This window comes from Polyodon spathula, chromosome 4 (assembly GCF_017654505.1).
Source record: "Polyodon spathula isolate WHYD16114869_AA chromosome 4, ASM1765450v1, whole genome shotgun sequence".
NCBI lineage: Eukaryota > Metazoa > Chordata > Actinopteri > Acipenseriformes > Polyodontidae > Polyodon > Polyodon spathula.
Window position 1 is genome coordinate 16,065,467 of NC_054537.1, and position 23,147 is coordinate 16,088,613.

Below are 23,147 nucleotides of genomic sequence, written 5' to 3' on the forward strand. Positions count from 1 at the left end.
GGCTTTTTACCAGATGGCTTAAACATGCTGATGTCGGCAAGCTTATCACTGACAGCCATTATGCATCCTCTATACATACTGTGCTATATGATCATTTATCCTTGAACAGAACATTAAATAGTTTAAAATCTCCAGAAAGCACAAACTGTAGATGAATGCGTGTGATTTTTTTTCTTCATGGTTTAAATTAATTGGAATTGAGTGCCTGTTTGTAGTTAGTTTTGTCACAAAGGAACATGTCATAAATGCTGCACACACCTTTACCAAGAATCTGTAATGAAAGTAATTGCTGTAAAACTTTAAATCAGTGTTATAGCTACAGGGGAGGGAGGGTTTGTTCTTCTGACTGGAACAGAACATTTGAATGGCACACAAGACAAAATACAGAAAACAACACAATTAACCTAGACATGAGGAGCCATAAACACATGTAATTCATTAGTAATAATGCTTCCAGGGTGATGCTCAACTCAGTGTTTCCACCAAAGGATAGGCTAATTTCACATGGCTCCCTGATTATCCTCAATGGTCCCATAAAAAACAATGTGCTTGTTTAGGAAGCAAAACTCAAGAGACCAGTCCTTCTCTTTGAACATTTGGAGAACAGATAGAGGCTAAAAGTCTCTGTACATAGGTTGTATTGATTTGTTTGAATGTCACAATATCACAGCTTAGCAATCCACACAGACTGTGTGTATATTCAAACCACACAGGCAGTGTGTATATTCAAACCACACAGACTGTATGTATATTCAAACCACACAGGCAGTGTGTATATTGAAACCACACAAGCAGTATGTATATTCTAACCACACAGGCAGTATGTATATTCAAACCTCACAGACTGTATGTATATTCAAACCACACAGACTGTATGTATATTCAAACCACACAGACTGTATGTATATTCAAACCACACAGGCAGTATGTATATTCAAACTACACAGGCAGTATGTATATTCAAACCACACAGACTGTATGTATATTCAACCCACACAGGCAGTGTGTATATTCAACCCACACAGGCAGTATGTACATTCTTCCATCGGAAAGGATAGTTCGGAGGGCCACCCATTTCAGAAGGATTCTTTATTTTTTTATCGCATTACTGCTGCAAAACCAATGGCTTATATATTTACTTTACATGTTTTCACTACATTCACTGATTCACTGTATTTTATGAAAGCCTTGTTGTGAGTGTTTCACTGTGCATCATTCATGTCATATTGGTCTGTCAGAGATTGGTTAGACCAGTAAAAATGTAAACAAAACAACAACAAAAAAAAGGGGCGGGGGGGGGCGATCACACTTTAGTATTTGTATGTATCTCTGTCCATTTGACTGTCTTTTTGTACAGTATGCAATTTCACAGTTTTGCGTAGATAACCACTTGTCCATGTAACCTAATGTATCATAAACTTGAAGGTATGCATGTCTGTCCAACTGCCTGTCTGTATCACACACTGATATTTTTTATATAGTTCAAGAACCACTCATGCAACTGTGATAAAACTGAAAGAAGACCTTAGGTAGCAAGTTATTAAGAGTACCAGAATCTGGGGGTTCAGGAGGGCACCATGTTTGGCTATATGTCACATTTATATTTACATAACTGGACACAGAGATCAATTTTGTCTATTAGCTCATCCCACATTTAAACCCAGTCTTTGGAAATGTCAAAATATGTAAATAATAAGAATGAGTTTTAAAGGGGTCTTTCACTTCAAATACTAGCAAGGTAGAAACTGCTGAACAACCTTTCCTCATAAACAGTAAAGGTAAACAGTAACTCACCATAGCATCTAGCAGGGGGAAGGCAGCCAAATACAGAAAGGCCTTTCTAGTTTTATTCCCCACTGAATCATCTACATGATGAAGTTTATTAATGATGTAATACCCCAGGTCCGTATAAGCTGTAAATAGAAACAGAAGGAGAAGAAAAAATTAAATCCACACCACCTCAAAAATACAAATGTGATGGTTAGGAGGAAATATTCAATGATGGCATCTTCCTGGTTGGTAAAAGCTGTAAAAACAAATAGGACTAAATCAATTATACACTTTCTACCATGAACATCCCTGTGACAGAGAAAGAATGAACTTTGGTTATAAATCTCTGTCCTGACCTGGGAGGGTGCTGTGTAAAGGGAACAGAGTGCCCTGAACTGGACGGTCTGACAATTCATTCCAGGGAAAGGTGGAAGTAAGCAATCTAGAATGGAGGCAGTGCCACAGTACATGAAGTCATCGCCCCAGAAGAGAAGCGATTTGGCAACTGTGGATTGGTGAAACGGTTGCAATCGCTAACCAAGGGGGCTTGACTGACGGTACAAAAGGGGACGTAGCTAGGCGATCTGTTCCTTTTGTTATGGTTGCGAGAGAACTTCTAAAGAAGAACTAAGACTGTACCGTGAGTATTTAGTGTTTGTTTGTTTTGTCATGTCTAATTATACTTGTTTGTTTATTAGATGGCTAACATATACAGAGAGCTGTCGCTAAAGGCCAGCACCAACCTGGACAACACCTCACAACTGTGCACTAATAACTTGTATTTCACCAGTTGCACGGTAGCACTCACTCTGGACTTGTTATCGTGTGTGTGTCTTTGTGCATGTGGTACTGTGTTTATTATTTCAGGACTGTAACCCGTTGTTTGGATCAGTGCAATACACATTGCGGTGTATTGCCTGGAATTATTCTTTGCATTCGCCAGACCGGGATTACAAAAATAAACGTCTGTTTGGATTACAAATTTTGTTGTCTGTCTGTTTTGTAATCACATAACCTCTACATATGCCCACTGCAAACCACTTTGCCACAGTCCCTTTAAAAGTTTACCAGGGTAAATTTGCAGTTTCCAATGCTTGTCCCATTGTTATAATGTGAATTTATACCATCATTTTCTGTGGCTTTACAAAGCTTACCTATGCTGTACCACATTTTCACTATACTTTATTACACGTTGCTGTTCTTTTACAATGGAAAACCTTTCTAAGGGGTACAATTATAAATAGTGAAGATTAATATAGCCAACGTAGGCTGGTGTCTGATACCTGCAGCTACAATGTTAAGGTTTGCTACTGTGACTGGAGCTTGTGTGAACCTCATAAAAAAATGCAGTTCTTGACCACTAATCAAAGAATATGAATGAATACTTTTCTCTTGAGTAGAATCCGCTCTAGATGAAAACCAATTTAATCCATTTCAAATCTGTGTTGACGAAACCCTTCTCAGCAGTTGTTAAGGAACCCAACAATAAAACAGTTTCATAAAAACAAGATATTTAATTTAGAATGGCCACGTATCATTTTCCTACACAACTTTGACAAATCCTAGATGTATTTCTAGTTCATACACTGTCTTGTACAAAGTTATGTTTTTCCAGCCTGCCCTGGGCAAATGTTCTTTTGATCATTATGGAAGACGAACCCCTGAAAAGCCGAAAACAAACACAGCGCCTTTTCCAGTTTGTGTTATTATGTATGCTTTGAACCAAACCTAAACATGCAATGTTAACAATCTTCATTGGGGCCTACTCTAAGTTTAACAGTATGCAGTATTAACAGGGAAATGGTCAATAATGACTTGCTCATCTCTTGTCTTGAGCATCAGCATTTTCATAGCACCTACCTATGAGTGTATGAAAAACTATGGCCACAGTGCCAGCTGCGACCATGCAGAGGACAGCCTTGTTGCGGTCCCGCTTGCTGTTCACAAATACGAGGCCCACGTTCTTGAAATCGCTCATTGGACCCGTGAAGAATTTCATCAAGGAATAGGCAAGCCCATAACTGGCCAGCATCTCGATTGCATCTTCTTTAACAGCTGCAATGCCCCTATTCAAAGCCTGCAAAAAAAAAATAAAAAGGTAAGGGCATAAAAAAATACTATTTTAGAAGATTAATCTATTTTTTTAAAACATTCATCAATTTAAAAAATATATAGTAACACATACAGGGTTTCAATTGTAAAGGTTTATTTCATGAGGCACCATGAACTAGTTAAGGCATCTCTTTAATTTGTACTTTTCTAAGATTCTTTGAAAAAAAAAATTACAATAAAAAATGTACAAAAACTAACAGAAATGCATGCCTATATGATAGCTTTGTACTGCATTTTTATTGGGGCAATAATTCTTGACTCACAGCAGCCTGCCGCCCCCACTGTGTCTGTCAAGACATACCTGACATTCTTTCCTTACAAAAGTTTACCAAGGCAAGTGTGCAGTTCTCATGATTATACTATGCATTTACCATAGATTGTCATGTTTTATATGCTTTACCTTACCTGTCTTTTACAATGCTTACCTATGCTTTATGCTTTATTACACTTTGCTATGCTTTTACTGTGCAGAACTTTAATAAGGGTTATTAGTGGTATACCATTATTTGTTAATAGTACTGCTCAGGAACATACAATTAAACAAATAACCACACCAATTTGGACACTATATTGTAAATGCCCCCTTTGTTCTCATACCCAGAGACACGTGCTGCACATACTGCATCTCTTTGCAAAGGGGAATACACAGAACAAACAGCACTTTGAGCACTAGATTTTAACTTTATTTAACAATATATTGCATCACTTTTACAATATACCAAAACACACAGCCGCAGCATTCATTATTGTTCTGTATGCACTGCACAGTAGTGCTGGTGTCCTGTCCTTTACAAAAGTCTGGTGTGGTATACCATGACGAAATAACACAGTAACCTGTTACCATGAGAAAATAACACAGTAATCTGTTACCATGACAAAACAACACAGCAATCTGTTACCATGAGAAAATAACAGCAATCTATGGTAAAGAACAGCAAATGCTCAGGCCATACTCATTTTTATTTTTTTACTTTTATTTAGAGATTGTTGGATGATGCAACATCCCACCTTGACCCATATATACATACAGAATTTTTTTTTTTTTGGGGGAGTGGGGGGGGGGGGGGGGGGGGGCGGGGGGGGCGGGGGGGAACATAAAATTAACTCGGTGACGTCTTAATTTCGACTCGAAGGTTTTTGAAAGCGGTCCATATGTGGTTCATTTTATAAAACTAAAACCAAACAAACTAACACTAAATCCACTCTCAAGAGTTTGTTTTCTCCTTTTCAAGAGAAAAGTTAAAGAATTTCTTACCTCTTTACGTGACATTCAAAATATGTGTTTTTGCTTCAAAATATGTATTTTTACTGTTGCCAGTGAAATTATTTAAATTTCCCAAAAGAGTAATATTTCGTAAGCAATTCTACATATCTCCAACCTATGGCAGTCCAGACTGAGGAGAAACCAACTAGTATTGCTAAGCAGTTATAGTATTGCTAAGCCTCTAGGAAACTTCATACAGGCTTGAGCAGGCTTGAATTTACCCAGGCTTGATCCTAACATAAACACCTGTGCTTTTAAGCTGGATTTTCTCTTCTTCTGGATGCTTATACCCATCAAGCTAGACAGAACATCGTAGATTACTAAAAATGGAATCCAAGTACCTTTTAAAGTAGAAACAAGTAGCAAAAGGTGCTAGTGGAAGAGAAAAAAAGCACCCAATCCACTATACATTTTATCATTCGAACAACATGCATACTTGTACCACTCATGTCACATATACAATCCATTGATAAGCATACTTAGCAACAGAAGAGCTGTGAGTCTTCCCTGTTCTCTCTAATTATCTGCAGGAGGCTATTTTTAAAGCGTGTCAAAGAACTGGGATGTCCCAAACGTTCCACATAATACCATATTATATGTTTTATTTTCTGTAGAAATAAAATAACCACAACAGGGTAGTGTGGTGCATATACATAGCCACGATGCAAAGCACAGAGGGAAAGAAAACACCCTGTCACGTTGCTTATTTAGCAGATGCCTTTATCCAAGGCATCTGCTAAATAAACAAAGATACTAGGGTTTGTGACGTACACACTTACAACAACGTCTCACCCAAAAGATGGAGCACAAGCAAGACTTTCTCAGGGTCACACAGTGAGTCAGTGGCTGAGCCGGGATTTGAACCAGGGACCTGCAAACATCCTCCTATATTTTGGTAGTACTTTGGTTTTAGCAGACACTCAGGGTGATCTATGCAACTGCTACTGCAGAGTCTCAAGTTTTCCTACAAAACCGTAGCTTTAGCAAATCCAATCCTTATAGTCTACTAACAGAGCTAAAATACTGTACCAGCACTTTATGTTAATGACATAAAAATTATGTTTAGTATAGTACATTTTTTTAAATGTTGGTAGTAAATCAGGCTACCCTATTCACCACGTTTTCCGCTACATATTATAACAACAACAACAACAACAACCTACTTGAATCTGAATCCCTCAGTGATAGTGCAAGGCTCTCGCCAGTAGAACGTGGTTATAATATAATATATTTTGTTGTTATTGATGAACCAGTATATCAGTAGTCCATGAGTTCAACACATTTCTGAGTGCTGTCCACCGGGACCTCTGGAACTTTGTTTGTAGTATATTAGTCTTGCAGCAAGCTGCTTTTAAACCCTAAGTTTATCTTTTTTAACAAATTCGTGGAATAAAGTTTATTTTTATTTTTATTTTTTTATTTTTTATGTTTTCGTACTTTTAAAACAAATCTTGTTCAATGAATTTGCTCAAGCCCAGTGTTGACGGTAGACGGCAGCAATAACACAGCTACACTAATTTAGTACATATTTTGGTGCAAACGTGACTTCTTAGGTACCCATGATAAATGGTACTTAAGCTAGTGTACAACGAATTGCATCATATTGCTAAGGGGGGCAGAACAATCTAGGCTAAAGCAATCAGCTATCCGGTGACCAATGACAAAGATAACAAAAGTAAGTGCGAAGAAGGGCTTCATTATTTATTTATGTATTTATTGCAAAGGGTTTTTTGTAGTATTCAATATTTTTAAAACAATGCATAAAACAAATGAACTCTAAAGCACATTTTATGATTCAAATGACAATAATCTAAAACAGTGAATAAATAGCATCCCATACAAAAAAATAAAAAAAGACAAACTGAAAAACACTGTCTCTAAACCCCTTTTACTATTTTTTTTTTTTTTTCCCATTTCGTCAAAGAAGCTTGCCAATAAAGGATTGCTTGGCAGGGCCTTCAGTTCTAGTAGAAAGTGCCACGAGGTTATGTCACATGGGATTTTCACTGCTCAAGTCTGGAGCATAATGCACAGCACGACTTCCGGACATGTTTCCATGCAAAAAAAAAACAAACAAACAAAAAACTGTTTCTGGTCAATTGTACAGCTTTTTAGTGTGAGAAGGTGATTTCCCATGCCTTTAAAGTCGTGCAATGTTTTAGATGTTTGCTTCCTATAGCGTGTGAAATGCAAGTGGTTGTGTGCGTGTGCGACAGGATGACGTCGCAGCCCAGGCTGGCGAATATGCCGCCTCTATATTCCTCGCACATTCACACACTCTGCACCAACACGAACATACATACATAATACACAAAATACGCACTGAGGCAGGTGGACCCCGCCATAGGTTGCTACGTCACATTAATAATGAATATGGAGCGAGAATGACGGCTTTCTACGCTGCATGGAAGCTAATCTGTATTGACACAAAGTTCCCCTCTATATAAAGCCTGCTGAGCCCCGTAAGCAAACTACAGTACTTCCAGCAATACATGCATGTGTCTGGTGCTGTGTATTTTACAGATTATCTCTTTACAGGCTGAACAAGTTGTCTCTATCTTAAACACATTTACTTAAGTACTGTAGCGATCTTGGTTCCCGCAAGCAGGCGCCTCACACAGGGCGAGGCAATCCACACACGAGCGGAGGGCGGACACGAACCCGGGACCTCTCGCACTAAACCACAGCGCTGAGACAGCTGCACAAAAGAGCTGGCTCCTTTGTACAGCGGTATCGGCGCTATGCGGGAGTGCGAGAGGTCCCGGGTTTGTGCCCGCCCTCCACCTGTGTGTGGATTGCCTAGCCCCTGCTCATCATTATGAAGATAACAGTTTACACTCTCAAGTAACCCAGTGTAAATGGTACAATCTGCATGTGCAAGTTTTCCAAATGAGTTAATCATTTACATCATATCTATACTGTAGCCTGCTATCAAAATTGTGCTTTTCATTACTAGTGAGTTTCAAGCAAGAAATAATGCATAAAGTTCAGAGACCTTTATTTAAAATGTATCAGTCAATTGCATACGTCAGTAAAGTGATTTTTATTTTTCAGATGGTATTCCACTGCAGGCACCATATTTAATATACTGTACTTTATTTTCAGGTTTCAGGTTGTTTGTCTTTAAGCATCTGGATGCAAGTTTATATATTGGGATGCATGTTGTTTTTGTCTGTAGCTAAATTCAAATAACTGAATGCATTTTTCCGTGACTGGAACATTCTACATAAAAAAGGGGCAAAACAGCATAATGTTTAACATAAAAGTACACAGTTTGTTTTAGCAGGTGAGATGCCATGGACCTTAAAAAGGACAAAACACATTTACTGTAGGTGTGTGAATACGGGTCTAACCTTCTGGAAGTTCATGTAAAGTTCATGTAAATAAGCACAACACAACACAACAATCATGTAAATAAGCACAACACATTTAATCATGTAAATAAGCACAACACAACATCTATGTTGCTGAAATAAAAATACAGCCTACAGGAGGGGACCAGAGAACACTAAAATGCCAAATTGGGACACATATTGATTTAATAAGTTTATGTAGGTTGGAAACAACAATTTAATCCAATCCCTCGCACTTATTTTAAGGACCATTGGGATTACCTATCAGTGATAATTATTATAATTACTTCAGCAAAACAAAAGAAAAATCCCATTCTCGGCAGAGTGCGGCTCCCATGACATTTTTATTTTTTAGATACGTGTATTTCTATTTTAAACCTCACAAAATAAGCAACCTCACTGAAGTAAACCTGATGGCATGACTGACAAGGGTGGGCTGGGTAAGGGTTTCATTTCCTGAAGCTCCAGACCTGTCTACAAACTGTAGGCAATGCCTACAGCTTCTGAAAATAGCAAGTACCTTACTGCCACACAGGTCTGATGTAATGAACCGCAATAATTTGTTCTAACGTATAACAGTCAATTAGTAAAAATAGCTTTATCTACTGAGACAACAGGCAATCAAGCATCAAAACAAACAAATTAATGTACCTAAATGGAGAAGACTCAGCTTTCCCTGGTACAGATAGAGATACAGATTCACCCAGCTCTGCTCTGGCACCAATAAATACCGCAAACTGTTTTTACAGCCTGCAAGAACAACGACAAGAGGCTCTAAGCAATTCCCAAATACGCTCTTTATAGCCAGAAAAGGAGAGGTTGTCAAATCCCATCTTCATACTACAAGTAAAAGAGTTCCACTTTTTTGGGAAATGATAGGTGATAGTTCTCCCAAACGTGTACGAACCCTTGGGACTGCCAAACTAACAGAATCCTGAGAGCGCAAACTATAGCCAGTACAGTGTATATAATTATAGTTCTGAATTTGTGATACCAGACATTGAATGGATAATACTGTACATTTACAATGGATTCTATACAATGGATACAATGGAACCCAATGCTCCGAAGATCAATTTGGATCAGCTAAGCATAGACAAAACTGTCTGCTCTATTATTAAAATATAAACTCAATGAATTGCACGCCATCTGTCTGTAAATCAACTTCGTCAACCACACAGCCATAAACAACCCATCTTACAGACTTTTAATATCTGCTGTGAGGAAAGCCGTTACTCACAGCACAAACTAAGCCATGACATAATCACTCAAGTACAGTAAAGTCCCTGAGCTGAATTCTGTTTCTTCACACCCACAAAGTGTGGAGCTGTAGCTGCTGATAATTCAACCGCCCTGATTCAAGTGAAATGCACATAGCATGCTGTTGGCAGAGGGAAGACTTAATCAGATCTGGAGTCTTGAACTAGAATGCCCTTGAACTGCAGCTTTTCCTGAGCTTATTCCAGGTCTAACTTTGTAGCACTTCCAGCAGACACAAAAGGGAATGAATGTCATGATACATATTCAAACAACCAGTAAGTCTACACCTTAAGAATCACATTGACACAGTGATGCTGATAAACTGTGTTTACCTCAGTTTTGCTATTGTGCCATAACTAAAATGCAATGTTAGTTTAGTTTTTCATACTGTAAGCCATGCCAGTCACGTTTAAAGGTCTTACTATCTTTGCAGTCCTTAAACCCAGTCTAATTTTAGATTGCCAGCATTGTTCTCATACTGAACCCTCATGAAACCTGATGGAATTAGAGGGGTCAGAGAAACAGCTTTCATGTTAGACATAAAAGCACTGTCATGCAAGGGCGCTGGAACTAGGGGTGCTGGGGGTGCGGGAGTACCCCCCTGGCTTTGCATGACTTCCATCATATACAGGGGTTACAGTTTTGTTAAATGGCTTTCAGCACCCCCATTTTAAAAATTGTTCCAGTGCCACTACTGTCATACCAATAAGTGTTTAATATGCAAATAGCAGAGGAACAACAGCTGCAATATAAGATCTGCAGCATAACTCCTATGCAGGTGGCAGTAAGATCCCAACTGATTGTCAGAAAGATCTGCCCAACACCTAGACAGGTCCTCCACATTTCACCATTACAAATTCAGGTTCCATGGAGGTTGAAGGCAATTTGTTGTTCAATTACACATCTTAAACATAGTAAGGATTATTAGACTTTGTTTTTTTTTTCTCCTTACCTACTCCTTTTTACAATAAGAAAAAGGAAAAGCAATGTTTATAAATTAGCCATCCTTCGACATGTGTTCTGGAGTGAGATGAAAGCTAAAAGGCAGTGCAGAATTAAGACAACAGCACCTCGTCAAACAAAAATACCTTGAGGCTGTCCAGAATGTCCCTGAAGCTTTTTTATTTGTTTGTAAAATTGACCTACTTGCCTCAGCCAAAGCATAGCCAAGTTGAACTGTATCTGAGGAATAACATTATTTTCATGTAGAGAATACAGTTCCCAATTTCCATAGTATTCAAATCCCTGCTACTCAATTGCATTACTCAAATTCAAGATAACTGTCCTGTAAAAATAAAAAGCAATGTTTACAACCAATTTAATGCCTACTGTAGTCGGGCAAACTTCAAAGAAACGTACGGGCTATAAAAAGATAATCTTTTATTATTTTGTCGAGTTACTGCAGAATAGAATACAGAAAGCACATTAGAAAAGAAATAGAAAAGTTTTGTAATATTAAAAAAAAAACAGTTTACCTTGAAGAGGGCATGCCAGTGATCAGATCACTCTTTATAAGCGTAAGTTGATGTAGTTTGTCATGTGTTATTGGGGACGTCACCCAATGGAAAGGACAAGGTGAAAACAGTTTGTTTGCTCTAATATTTTACATTGTAACCCTGTAACACCTGTAAGTCGCTTTGGATAAAGGCTTGGGCCAAATAAATACTAATATCAAAAATATCTTCACTAGGGCAATTTCCATGGAAAAACTAAAAATAAAATGTCATGTTTTCCTCACTCTGTTTTGGTAGTACCTTCAGTTGTCTGTGTTTCCATGTACCTCTCTTTTAGCCAGATAAATATTTAAATGTTTCTGTCTGACTTCCAATTTGGCCTTGTGTGGCTTCCAGACATGTTTCCATGCAAAAGAATCTGAGTTTCTGGTAAATTGCACGGTTTGTTAGTGCAAGAATGTGATTTACCCACCATTTTAAGGTGGTACAATGTTTTAGACGCACACTTCCTATACAGCGTGTCACATAAATAATGACTGTGGAGAGAGATTGACGACTTTCTAAACCGGAAACCCGGTCAGTCATTTATTTTCCCTACTATAGGCTGCAACTGCTTTCCTACCTGTATATAATTGAATAAACAAAGCAGCAGACCACACTGACTTTTAGTTGTTGTCAATACAGGCAAACAGCTTCTAAGTGTCACGTCGTAAGTATTCTCTTACATTGAAAGGCCGGGTCAATGGTTTCAGAGGGTAACCTGAGCTTGCTGACAATTTGCAATAGGTCCGTATAAACCTAAGCCGAATCAAATCATCCCAGATCTAATTTATAGCTGTATATGTAGTCTACAAAATGTGATAATCCAGTCACAAATAATGTAATAGGTTACTTTTCAGACATTGCAAACAGCTGGCTTGATATCTGACAGCCTTTAGGTTGCTGGTAAATTTCAGCTTCTTAGATGAGTTTCATGGGCTTTCCAACAAAACAGATTAATTGTCCTATAGTAAAGGTGAAGCAAGCTCTCCTTAGGAATTAAGCCATACTTCTGCTTTATTTATACCCAGTGTTGGGGTTGTTACCAAGAAAAAAAGTAACGTATTAGTCATTATTCGTTTCTTGAGAAAAAAGTAATAATATTAGTATTACATATTAGTTAATTTAAAAAATAGCATGCTATATTACTGCTTATATTACCCACTACATTTCTTCCTTTTGCCCTGTGAAACAATGCGTTTTTTAAAGGTATGCCAACTCTTATGGAAAAAACATATATTTTTAATATATGGTAGAAAAGTATGATCATTATATTTTTCATATATAGAAAATAGCCCCTTTTTATATATTTAAAATATATGGGATATATTTAAAATATATTTTAGTCTGTAATCCATATATTTATTTTAAATATATGGATTACAGTAGGGATCATTGCGCACTCCACAACATCTCCTGCACGAATTCACACTCCTCACAGCATTCTCATTAGCTATGGAGGCTATTAATGTACAAAATAAATTAACACTGTAAAATCAAACTAAATATTGCAATTTGCTAGCTTCATTATAACAGTTCAGAAAACTAACAGCACTTAATTATTTACATTAATTGAGATAGCGTTTATATATATATATATATATATATATATATATATATATATATATATATATATATATATATATATATATATATATATGAACGCAGACATTAAAATAGTGGCACTTCTCTCTAACTCGCCCATATCAGGAAACAAAAAATTAAAAAAAAACAGAAATCTTGGCAAAGGCTTATGGTCACTGTTGTCTGTATTAAACTACATGAACTTTGAACAGTGTTTTTGAATCCGTCCTCATCTTTACTGCGTATCGCATCAATTGCAGTATACTACAAAGCATGTGGTTATTTTCTCAATACCGGTAAGGCTATTTACTGCCGCTTGCTTCCGATTTAAACACCACATCATTTAGATGTAGAACATATAATGCAGCGAGAAAGCACTTGTTTATTTTTTACAGAAAGTAACTGTAATATTACTACTCAAATTAAACCTCTAAAGCGTTATATTAACTCGTTATTGAGAAATGTAATATTATTACAGTAGCACGTTACGTTACTAACGTGTTACCCCCAACTCTGTTCACACCATGCTTACTTGTGCTTTATCATGCTTTCAATATGCAACACTGTTCTCTGAGTTTACCACAGTATGATATTAGAAGACATCTGTTGTGATAATATTACGGTTTCTAATTTTTGGTTGTAACAGAAATGTACTTACTGTTAGGGTTTCGTCGAAGCATTGTGACCATTTGGAAAGTAATGGTAGTCCTATTAAGAGTAATACAATAGATTGTAATGTGTAAAGATCTGTGCCATTGAAGACAAGGTTTGTTTGAACCGACAGTCGTCATTGCGGTTTTGCTCCCCAGAAAAATGGTGCTTGCCTAGATATGTGACATTAGTTATTTAGAAATTCAATAATGTGGAATTGGGGAGGTCGGGGCTGGTAAAAGCAGTCAGATGAATTAGGTATTGGGTTCACAAATGCATTTAAAAGTAGCTTCTGATGAGGTTGTTTTGAAAAACCCACTAGCACTTGAGTGTGAGATTAAAACTGACATCCAGGGAAACCGCCTGATCATGGAACAGACAGCTGATCCCTGAGGAAATGAAACCATCCCTTGGCACAGAGCCCAACTTATAATTAAAACACCCCGCTGATGTACAACTCAGCATGAAGCCTTACATGTGAAGGTTCAGAAAAATTGGTGACAACAAAAAAAAAAAAAACAGGATATGTTATTGTTATTATTATTTACTAGACATTTTTTAACTCAAAACATATATAAATAATAATAACAGTAATATTAAATAATTAATTAAGGGTTTCATTTTTAAAAAATGGTTAAGTAGTGCCAGTTTTCTTACACTGTGCTTGACACATAGAATATGGTATAGGGTGCTGTACGAATTTTGGATGTGAGAGACATTCTCTGTTTCCTGGAGAACGCTTGACTACTCAGATAGACAGCGTTCCCGTATGAGACAGTCAACTGTACAAATAAACATATTTCCCAAGTTGACCACACACCAACAAAAAGAAAGCTCAGTAATGCAGCGTGGCTAAATCTCTGATTACAAAACCTCTCTCACTGTTGGTGAAATTAGCTTCAGCGCAATACAATACAATTCACATTTCATGCCTTTCATCACAAGGATTCCAAAGCGCCTCACACAAAAAAATTTAAAGTAAACCATTAAATTATAAAAAGTCTAATGCAAAATTGTATAAAATTGAAATATAAACGTGTCCACTTGTGACCTCGAGGAGCTGGTTTAATACACTACAATCAGTACTAAATTTGATCTAGGTTAACTGATGATCCCAATGAGAGAATCAACTTTTGGTACTCTGCAATTGGGATTTGCAAGTGTACTGACATTAGCTCAAGCTGACGTAATCCCCCTGCTGTGCACATTTTGGCCTATAAAAATGTTATTTAAATCACACAGTCAACAAATATCCCTACAGCACATCCACCAAGAAAATATGATAATTACTGATTGTCTGAACCAAATCTTAAATCAGAAATCTCATATAGATGTTTGAAATTTGTCACCCACAGTAATATTCTCATTTAGCACATCACTGGATCAAATACCACCAATATAAATTTGCACACAAACCTTACTGAAGATCACATCATTTATCAGTTCTCTCTCAAAGGACAATACTGTGCAATCAAACAACCTAATTGAGCCAGTCTAAATGACTGAATACTAAAAGGCAGCCCTGCATTTTCACAGCTGGCCAAATAAAACAGCAATCTAATCCCACTGCACTCTTTATCCCACTGCAGGGATATTATGCAGGTCAGAAGTCACTGCGTGCTTCAACATTATTTCAATATACAAAATCAAAAAATATTGAGCAAGCAAAGATGATCCAGCAACCACATGACCTTGACAATCAAAATTCAGAATGGCTCAAACAACCAGCCCTGTCTCCCAGTATCACTTTATACTGTATGTTTGCACCCTGTTGTTTTTATCTTTTGTCCATAAAATAGAAAGCACTACTATATGGCATTTTTATTGTTATCTTAATTACACTGGGTAATTTTGGATGCTCTTTAAACAGTTCTTGGAAAACTGAAATACACCTTTGAACTGAATTTATTTTACCGTCTGCATTACAATTGATTCAATTGTAACAGACTCAATTCTAAATGACAGAATGACCAAGCCATTCGCACTGTTTCAAACTGAGAGGCAAGGGCAAGCCCATACAAATATAATAGGACTGTTTATAGATCATGGGCTTCAGATTTTTGGTTTAAACCAATAAACACCATAAAACACACCCGATACAAAAAAAAATATGAAATTGTGCATATTAAACGGAAAAACACTGGAAATGGTTACTCAATTCATGTTGACCACCTAGTTCCCAATGCAGTTATGTAATAGCCCTCCTTCTGACTTGTACCTAGCATTGGCTCTTTCTGAATACTTTAAACTAGTGCTGGGACAAATATCACAATATTCAAACTAATATTTTTTGACATGTATTCGGATAGAAAAATCAGATATTCGTATTCACTACAAATGATAAAAATATCTTGCACTTATTTACCGCTTCAATAGAATTTGCGCAACTGGCAAATGAAAAAGAGCTCTGTGTGATATGTGATGAATGTATGTGTATATATATAAACAAAAAAACACAGATTCAACACAGCAGCTTGAGCCTCTATTTAAAAGTTTTAGACAGCAACAAGTAAACAAGAGCAAGCCAGAATCTCAGAAAAATGGCAAGCACGTCATTCTGAAATGCCTGGCTTACACGGTATCCAACTTCCTGAAAATGTTGTAGTGATTTTTATAGACTGTACATATTATATATTTTGTTGCGACTTTCTGTTATGTGGAATATAATAAACGATAACCAAAACGGCCGTATTTTCAAACTGAAAAACAACGTTAATGTCACAAAATTGTAAAATGTGCTTTGGAGACCTGGGTTTTGTTGCTTGAAGAAGAAAACTACGGGAAACAAAACAAAAACCAAGATAGCATTATGCAAATTAACGTCACACACCAGACACGAAGCGATTTTTTAATTGGCGACGAGACGCTTTCGCAGCAACTTGACCACACACCAGATGCGATGTGACAGGTTTGAAAACTGCCAGATCTATACAACTATTCAAAATTGCTATTGACAAAACTATGATCAAGACTGGTACATATTCGTCAACATAAGTATCGTCTCTGACGGTATTTCAACATATATGGTAATAAATCACACACACCAGGCTTATTATCTTTAAAATCTGTATCTTGATAATTGTGATGCCCTTTGTCACAAAGCTCTGGGTAGTTTTTCAAAAAGTATTATAGTTTCCTCTGTTACTTGGATACTGCTTCACCCTGCTGGACCACGTGCATTGAAGCTGTTCTCTGATTGCTCAATGCCCTAGTTGGCACGCGTCAAATAGCAGAAAAATAGGACTGAATCCTATTTTATTTTGCGTCGCTTCTGCAGCGTCGCCCTGGTGCCACTCCTGCGTCGCCTGCAGTGTGAAAGACACTTATAACAAATATAGGCTCTATTCATTAGGACGCATCCCTGCACAGTTCCGCTTTACGCATCGCCTCTGGTGGGTAGCAGCCTTTAGGGCTGCAACAAAGGGTACGCATTTTGACCTTCAGAGGTTTGGAACACATTACTGAAGGAAGGTAACCTTCGATTGTACTAATTAGCATAATTCACTGGTGATGTCACCACAGCTACTTGTCACATTTTACTTATACTACGACTAATAATAATAATAACAATAACTAGAATTGCCAGGCAGTTTTACGGCTCCTAAGCCCCAGTACCAGTACCGAACACTTAAGCAATTACTGGAAGAAGCAAGTTTAGTTTTTAATATTTGACTAGTTTGAAATCAGTAACTTAACCAGTTCTCCAGAAGAAGATGTTTAAAGTTTTTTTTTTTTTTTTTTTTTTTTTCCAAAAAATGCAACAGGCGGCCATCTTGGTTCACGCACAAACACCAGTTTTGAAAAAGTCAATTGTACTGATACAGGCATAATGTCTTTTTCAGGTTTGGAGCTAATCAAGTAAACCGTTTTTAAACTGAAACTGTTTTAAATTCAAGAAGATGTAGGTCTGGTGGCCATCTTGTTTTACAAAAGAACGCCATTTTGCCATATTTGAATTCCATTGTCCTCAAGATGATGCCTACCAAGTTTAGAGTTAGTTGGTCAAACGATTTACAAACAGAAGCAATTTGATGTTTGGGGCGCGTTTTGGCGAATTTGTCGGCAGACATTTTGACAGTAAAATTTATCGCAGCAACTTTTGTTTAGCAAACTTGAAGCGGGTGTGGTTCCTGAAGACGTATGCAAAGTTTCAGATCAATCGGTTCACTGCTTCTCAATAATAAGACTTTGAAAGGTTTTTCCAAAAAAATACATGGCAACGGCACATATAGAGTTCTTACTTATAACGATGTAGTAGTGGATTGTAATACATATTTTGTTAAAGTAATATGCATTATACAAATCAAAAGATCGAATTTTGCATGAAACATTTAATGTGTGATTTATAGTATTGTAGTTTGCAAGGGGGGTGCAATCAAATATGAAGACATAAGCCTGAAAGCAGCTCCTGCAAGTGAGCCTGCTCTTTTGCACAGCGGTATCAGCGCTATGCTTCAGAGCAGAAGGTCCCAGGTTCGCATCCCACCTCCATCTGTGAGAAACCCCTGCCTGTGGGAACCACGGGTTCTCCACAGTATTCACACATCGTCAAACGGTTTCTGTTAATAGAGGAAAAAAAACACACAGTGCAGGAATGCCGCCTGACGAACCTGTGAAGGTTTAGAATGAATACCTGTCAGCGAACGAACCTTCGAACACAAATACAAAACATATAAAAACAGCGTTCCATAAGAAAGTACTGTGTACTCTGTGTATTATTTATTATTTACTGCATATTTATTATACAAAGTTCCCTACAGAGCTGGAGCTTCAGCAATTCTAATTGAACGGCGCTAAAATACCAGCATACTTTGTATATAGGCTAGATATTAGCCAGTCCAAATGTTTAGTACAGTACATTTTTTAAAGATCGGGAGTATATCTACAACAGGCTACCCTACTCGCCCACATTTCCCACTACTTAAAGTTCTACTACTACGACTACTACTACTAATAATAATAATAATAATAATAATAATAATAATAATAAATACGTGAATCTAAATTCCAAAGGGGTGGTACAAGGCTTTCGCCATTATTTGTCTTTTGGAACAAATTTGTGGAACTGACTTTTTTTTTCATGTTTTTGTACTTTTAAAGCAAATCTTGCTCAATGAATTAGGCTCAAGCCTGATGCTGTTGATAGCCCACAGCAACAATAACACAGCTCTGCTAATCTAATATTTAGGTACAAACATGACTTTTCTTTTTCCTTGGCAGGTACCCATGATAGATGATGCTTCAGGCTAGTGTACAATGTATTGCATCTTATTGCTGAGGGACAGAACAATCTAGGCTTAAAGCAATCAGCTATCCGATCGGCTTCATTGTTTATTTATGTATTTAGTTATTTATTGCAAAGGGTATTTGTTTTTTATTTGTAGTAGCTTCAGTATTTTCTACAACCTTGCTTATAAACCACCTTAACTATAACACACCTTTTATGAGTCAAATGGCAACTATTTGAAATGTTGAAAACACAATGAAGGTCTCTAAACCCTTCGCACTGTATGCTTATCTTTTCCTAATTGGTAAAAGAATCTTGGCAGGGCTACTTCCAGCAGATCTCATTTTAATAAAGGATTGCTTGGTATGGCCTTAGTATTTTACTTTTTTATTTATTTTTTGACCAATTTACAAGAACTTGAACTCCCCGAAATAACTTGAGTGTCTTCCTGACAGGAACCAGTGTTGATGAGTGCAAAAGACATTGAACACCACTGTATTTGTTCACAAATAGGTGTGAAACAAAACACCATTCAAAATAAAATACACATTCAACATATATAGCAAAACATATAGAGCAAAATGTGAGATCTCCAAAGCAATGCTTATAAAAATTAGACGAGGTCTACTGGAACTGTTTTGTTAGCTCTATGTAGAAGATAAGAGATCTTCAACTACATAATACATACTATCCTAACCCCTAGGTTACATTCCTTCTACTGTACATCTCATCATTAAGTTAAGGCATTTCACTGCAAAGCAACGGTTTTGTACCCAGCACTGAATAATGTACAGTACTGTCAACACATTTTCCTCTGTCAACGATGACAGTCGACTTGACAATACAAACCATGTAGTGTGCTGATTTAGCAAACAGGTGAGGGAGAAAACAGGTTTTTAAAAATGAGGTTAAAAAAAAATTCTGCAATGTAATCCAGTTTCTTCCATTGTTTTCATAAACAGCCAGCGAGCAACTTGGTGAAAGGAACTGTCTGAATGGGTTTGAACTTTACTTTAACCATACATTTCTTTAAATATATAATTCAATGCAAATCCACCAACTCAAAAGAGGCCTGCGTTTTTGAGGCTCACTGGAGCTCCAAGAGTGGAAACTGTGCAGTTAATAAATCCACCAGTCAAGCAAACTGATATATAATATATATATATATATATATATATATATATATATATATATATATATATATATTATATATATATGTGTGTGCACACAACAAAATCAGAGTGATTCATCAGTCACACATACAATACCTGATGGTGTTACACTCTGAAGCCTTGTGCTATTCTCAGAAACAGAAAACGGTAGTGTACTACAGTAGTGATTTAATATTACAGTACATGCCTATAAAACCACACATGTAAAAACAGATTGAACCATTTTCAGCAATCCTGTAGTTAGGTATTTAATTGAACTTCGAACGATGTTGCCTCATTTTCTAAATATTGAATTTCCACTTGACAGCTAGGATTATCCCACTAAACCTTAACATCGTTGAACGCACTAGCGTATTGCACTTGACACGTCGGGAGGATGCAGTTTCCCACCAGATGTATTAAGACAATTTACGTTTTTTGTTAGACATAGTGACTTATTCTTGTGATCTGCTTAAATGGCTTGATCATTTAAAAAATTGTTTTGTTGAAACAAAACTACAGATAACAATTTGAAAACTGATTTCCATTGGTTTGAGCCGATCGGAAAATTCTTGTGCGCATTTTGTGACAGCACGGCCAACCCCCCTACCCCCTTTCCAAAAGCAATACAATCCTCGATAATTGATAAATAAATAAATAAATAACGCAAAAACAGTGGTTTGTCTTTACCCGTTGCTACACAGACTGAGATAACTGTAATGCAGTTACGTTACAGTGATGCGGGATTCATGCACTAGGGGCAGGGAAAAACACATAATACATCCTATAGGATAAACACATATTAATGATGATTTCGTAAATGTGTGTTTATAATACAAAAAAAGGCAAAAATATCAATAATGCACAATTCACAGTGTTAAACCGGACATAAATGTCAGGTGACTGCTTAAAGAATAAATAACACAAACGAAATGTTACCAACCTGTTCACCGAGGTCAATGGCTATATTTGTAATTGCCAGAGGTACCAGAAAGCGGATGAGAGGCCAGTAATGTGTGAGTGCTGGTAATTTCACCATAGTTCTGCTTGAATGGCAACTCCAAATGCATCTGCTGTTGAACAAGGCAAATAGAATAATATAGTGCAGGTCCTCTGCGTGTTTTCTAGCAGAAATCCAAAAAGATCAGATCCATCCCTGCACTCCTACACAACAACAGCATCAAAAACAATGATCTACCGCACTGGAAAAGAGGAGGGACACCAGAAATTTCTGCTGACAGCTTTTCCATTGTTCACCGGGAGGAACAAAAATACAAACAGACTGGAAAAAAAAACAATATGACTTAGCCGCAACGTCCTTCTCTTGTGCAGTTTAGAGAACCGGCATTTTCAGCACAGTCGACTGCTGCTACTGAGTCAGATCAGGAAGATCATACAGTAAGCGACTCTCCTTGGACGATCATCTCTTAAAAACACGTGGGGCTGACACATAAACCACTCCTCTTCTAAACGTCACTGCTGTTTAAACATGTACATTGAATAAGACATTTGTATAGTTATCACTCGCAAGATGTGAGTTTTGGGTCTGTATGCCGCGTAACTTTTTTTATGGAACTGTGGGGTTACTCTTGCCACCAGCCTCAATGTTTTAGTTTTTGAGGAATTAACCTACCGGCCTAGGGATTATTAATGAAACCGGCATTAAAATGCTCTAATTGATTACTGTGATTCATCGTTGCTGGTGCTGTGCTATATTAACTAAACTACAGTGACCCCATGTCATCTATTGCTTTGAAAACCGACCCCCCCCCCCCCCCCCCCCCCCCCCGGTACCCAAACCCGCACAAAGTAAAACTAAATAAGAAAATCCCTACTTGGTGGCGTACCCCAGCGCCTGTCTGTGTTGCAGTTAACCATTTGGCTTGAAGCATGAACACCCAGCGCTCCCCACTTCACTGCCATGTGCTCCATCCCACCCAGAGCTGCCAGATTTCTGACTGACAACCTCGTGCTTCAAAACAAGCGCAACTCTAGCCACGCCCCATGTCCGGTGACGCTAAGAAAAACAAACGACCAGGATCGAAAACGAGCCATAAATACTGGAAACGAAGCATTATTATTATTATTATTATTATTATTATTATTATTATTATTAAATGAGAACATTAAAATCTTCCCAGTTACCAATAAGTAGTTATTGGTGACCAGACTGCTCTTCTGTGCTCACCAGGACAGTCTGACCAGTTTAGGTTTACAGACTTCCATCATCATCACTCCATTTAACAGAGAGTTGTGTAGGGTTTCTGGTTTTCAGTCTTTCGCCCCGACTTTTCTACTCGCCAATAAGAATTATTCAGTTGATCCCTAATAAGCCATTCGTATATCTCAATTACAATTGAGAAAAATATTAATAATTAAATTAATTATTTATTTATATTTTAAATTGGCCAAGACTTTTTAAAAGCCTGTTTAGTTGTTTCACAGCAAAACCCTGTAAATTAAACCTGTTTTAATATTAATACATTTCTCAGTTGTGTAATTGAGATACATGAATGTCTTATCAGGGATCGGTTTAATTATTAATGGACAGTAGAAAAGTCAAGGGACCACACCGAAAACCAGACTGCATTCGGCTCCTACACACCAGATGGGATGTGATTTTTCATCGGGTGACAAGATACTTTGACAGTGACATGACCATACACACCTGAAGTGACACAGGCGTGATGCGACAGATTGGAAAACTGCCAGATCTATAAAACTATTGAATAAAGTGATACTTTTGCAGCGCCACTACCTTTCACACCAGTGGTGACAGGCACAATGTGATAGGCAACTCTGCTCTGATTAGTCATTGGTCAGCACTCCAGCTGTCACATGACAAAATCAAGTCCCCCTCAGAACTTCCCACATGACACAAACCTTCTCTCCTGTGAGTGTGGTTGGGTCATGTGAGTAGCCTAGACCTAATGAGAAACTACCATCATCTATGGTTGCTAAGGAATACAAAAAAAATAAATAATAATAATAATAATAATAATAATAATAATAATACATATTAAAAAAAATTAAACATGTCTACTGGCGCCAGAATTTGTTGTTGCTGGCATTATATGAGCTACCCTAGCGCAAGAATCTAGCACCATAATACCAACTTTGCACCCGTCATATACGAGGACTCAGTGATTGCACAATAAAAACTGAATTAGATACTTGTTGATTTAAAAAATGTATAAAATAATGACTAGCTTGCCTAGGGCAAAAAATTGAACAGAACAGGCCCAACCTGTGGTGCACTAACGTTTAGTAAACTGTCTGTAT

At 37.3% G+C, this 23,147-nt stretch overlaps 1 protein-coding gene across 2 annotated transcripts in view; it reads right to left on the reverse strand.

Moving 5' to 3' along the window:
• The window catches only part of LOC121314222 (progressive ankylosis protein homolog B), a 47,644-nt gene extending 26,347 nt beyond the window's left edge, over window positions 1-21,297 (reverse strand). For both annotated transcript variants that reach the window (XM_041247249.1, XM_041247248.1), the window contains exons 1-3: window positions 20,809-21,297; window positions 3,631-3,847; window positions 1,795-1,913 (exon numbers count right to left, since the gene is read on the reverse strand). In XM_041247249.1, the coding sequence (XP_041103183.1) occupies window positions 1,795-1,913; window positions 3,631-3,847; window positions 20,809-20,904 (432 nt within the window). In that variant the 5' untranslated portion in view covers window positions 20,905-21,297. The remainder of the gene's footprint in view (window positions 1-1,794; window positions 1,914-3,630; window positions 3,848-20,808) is intronic.
• Window positions 21,298-23,147: the final 1,850 nt, after the last annotated feature.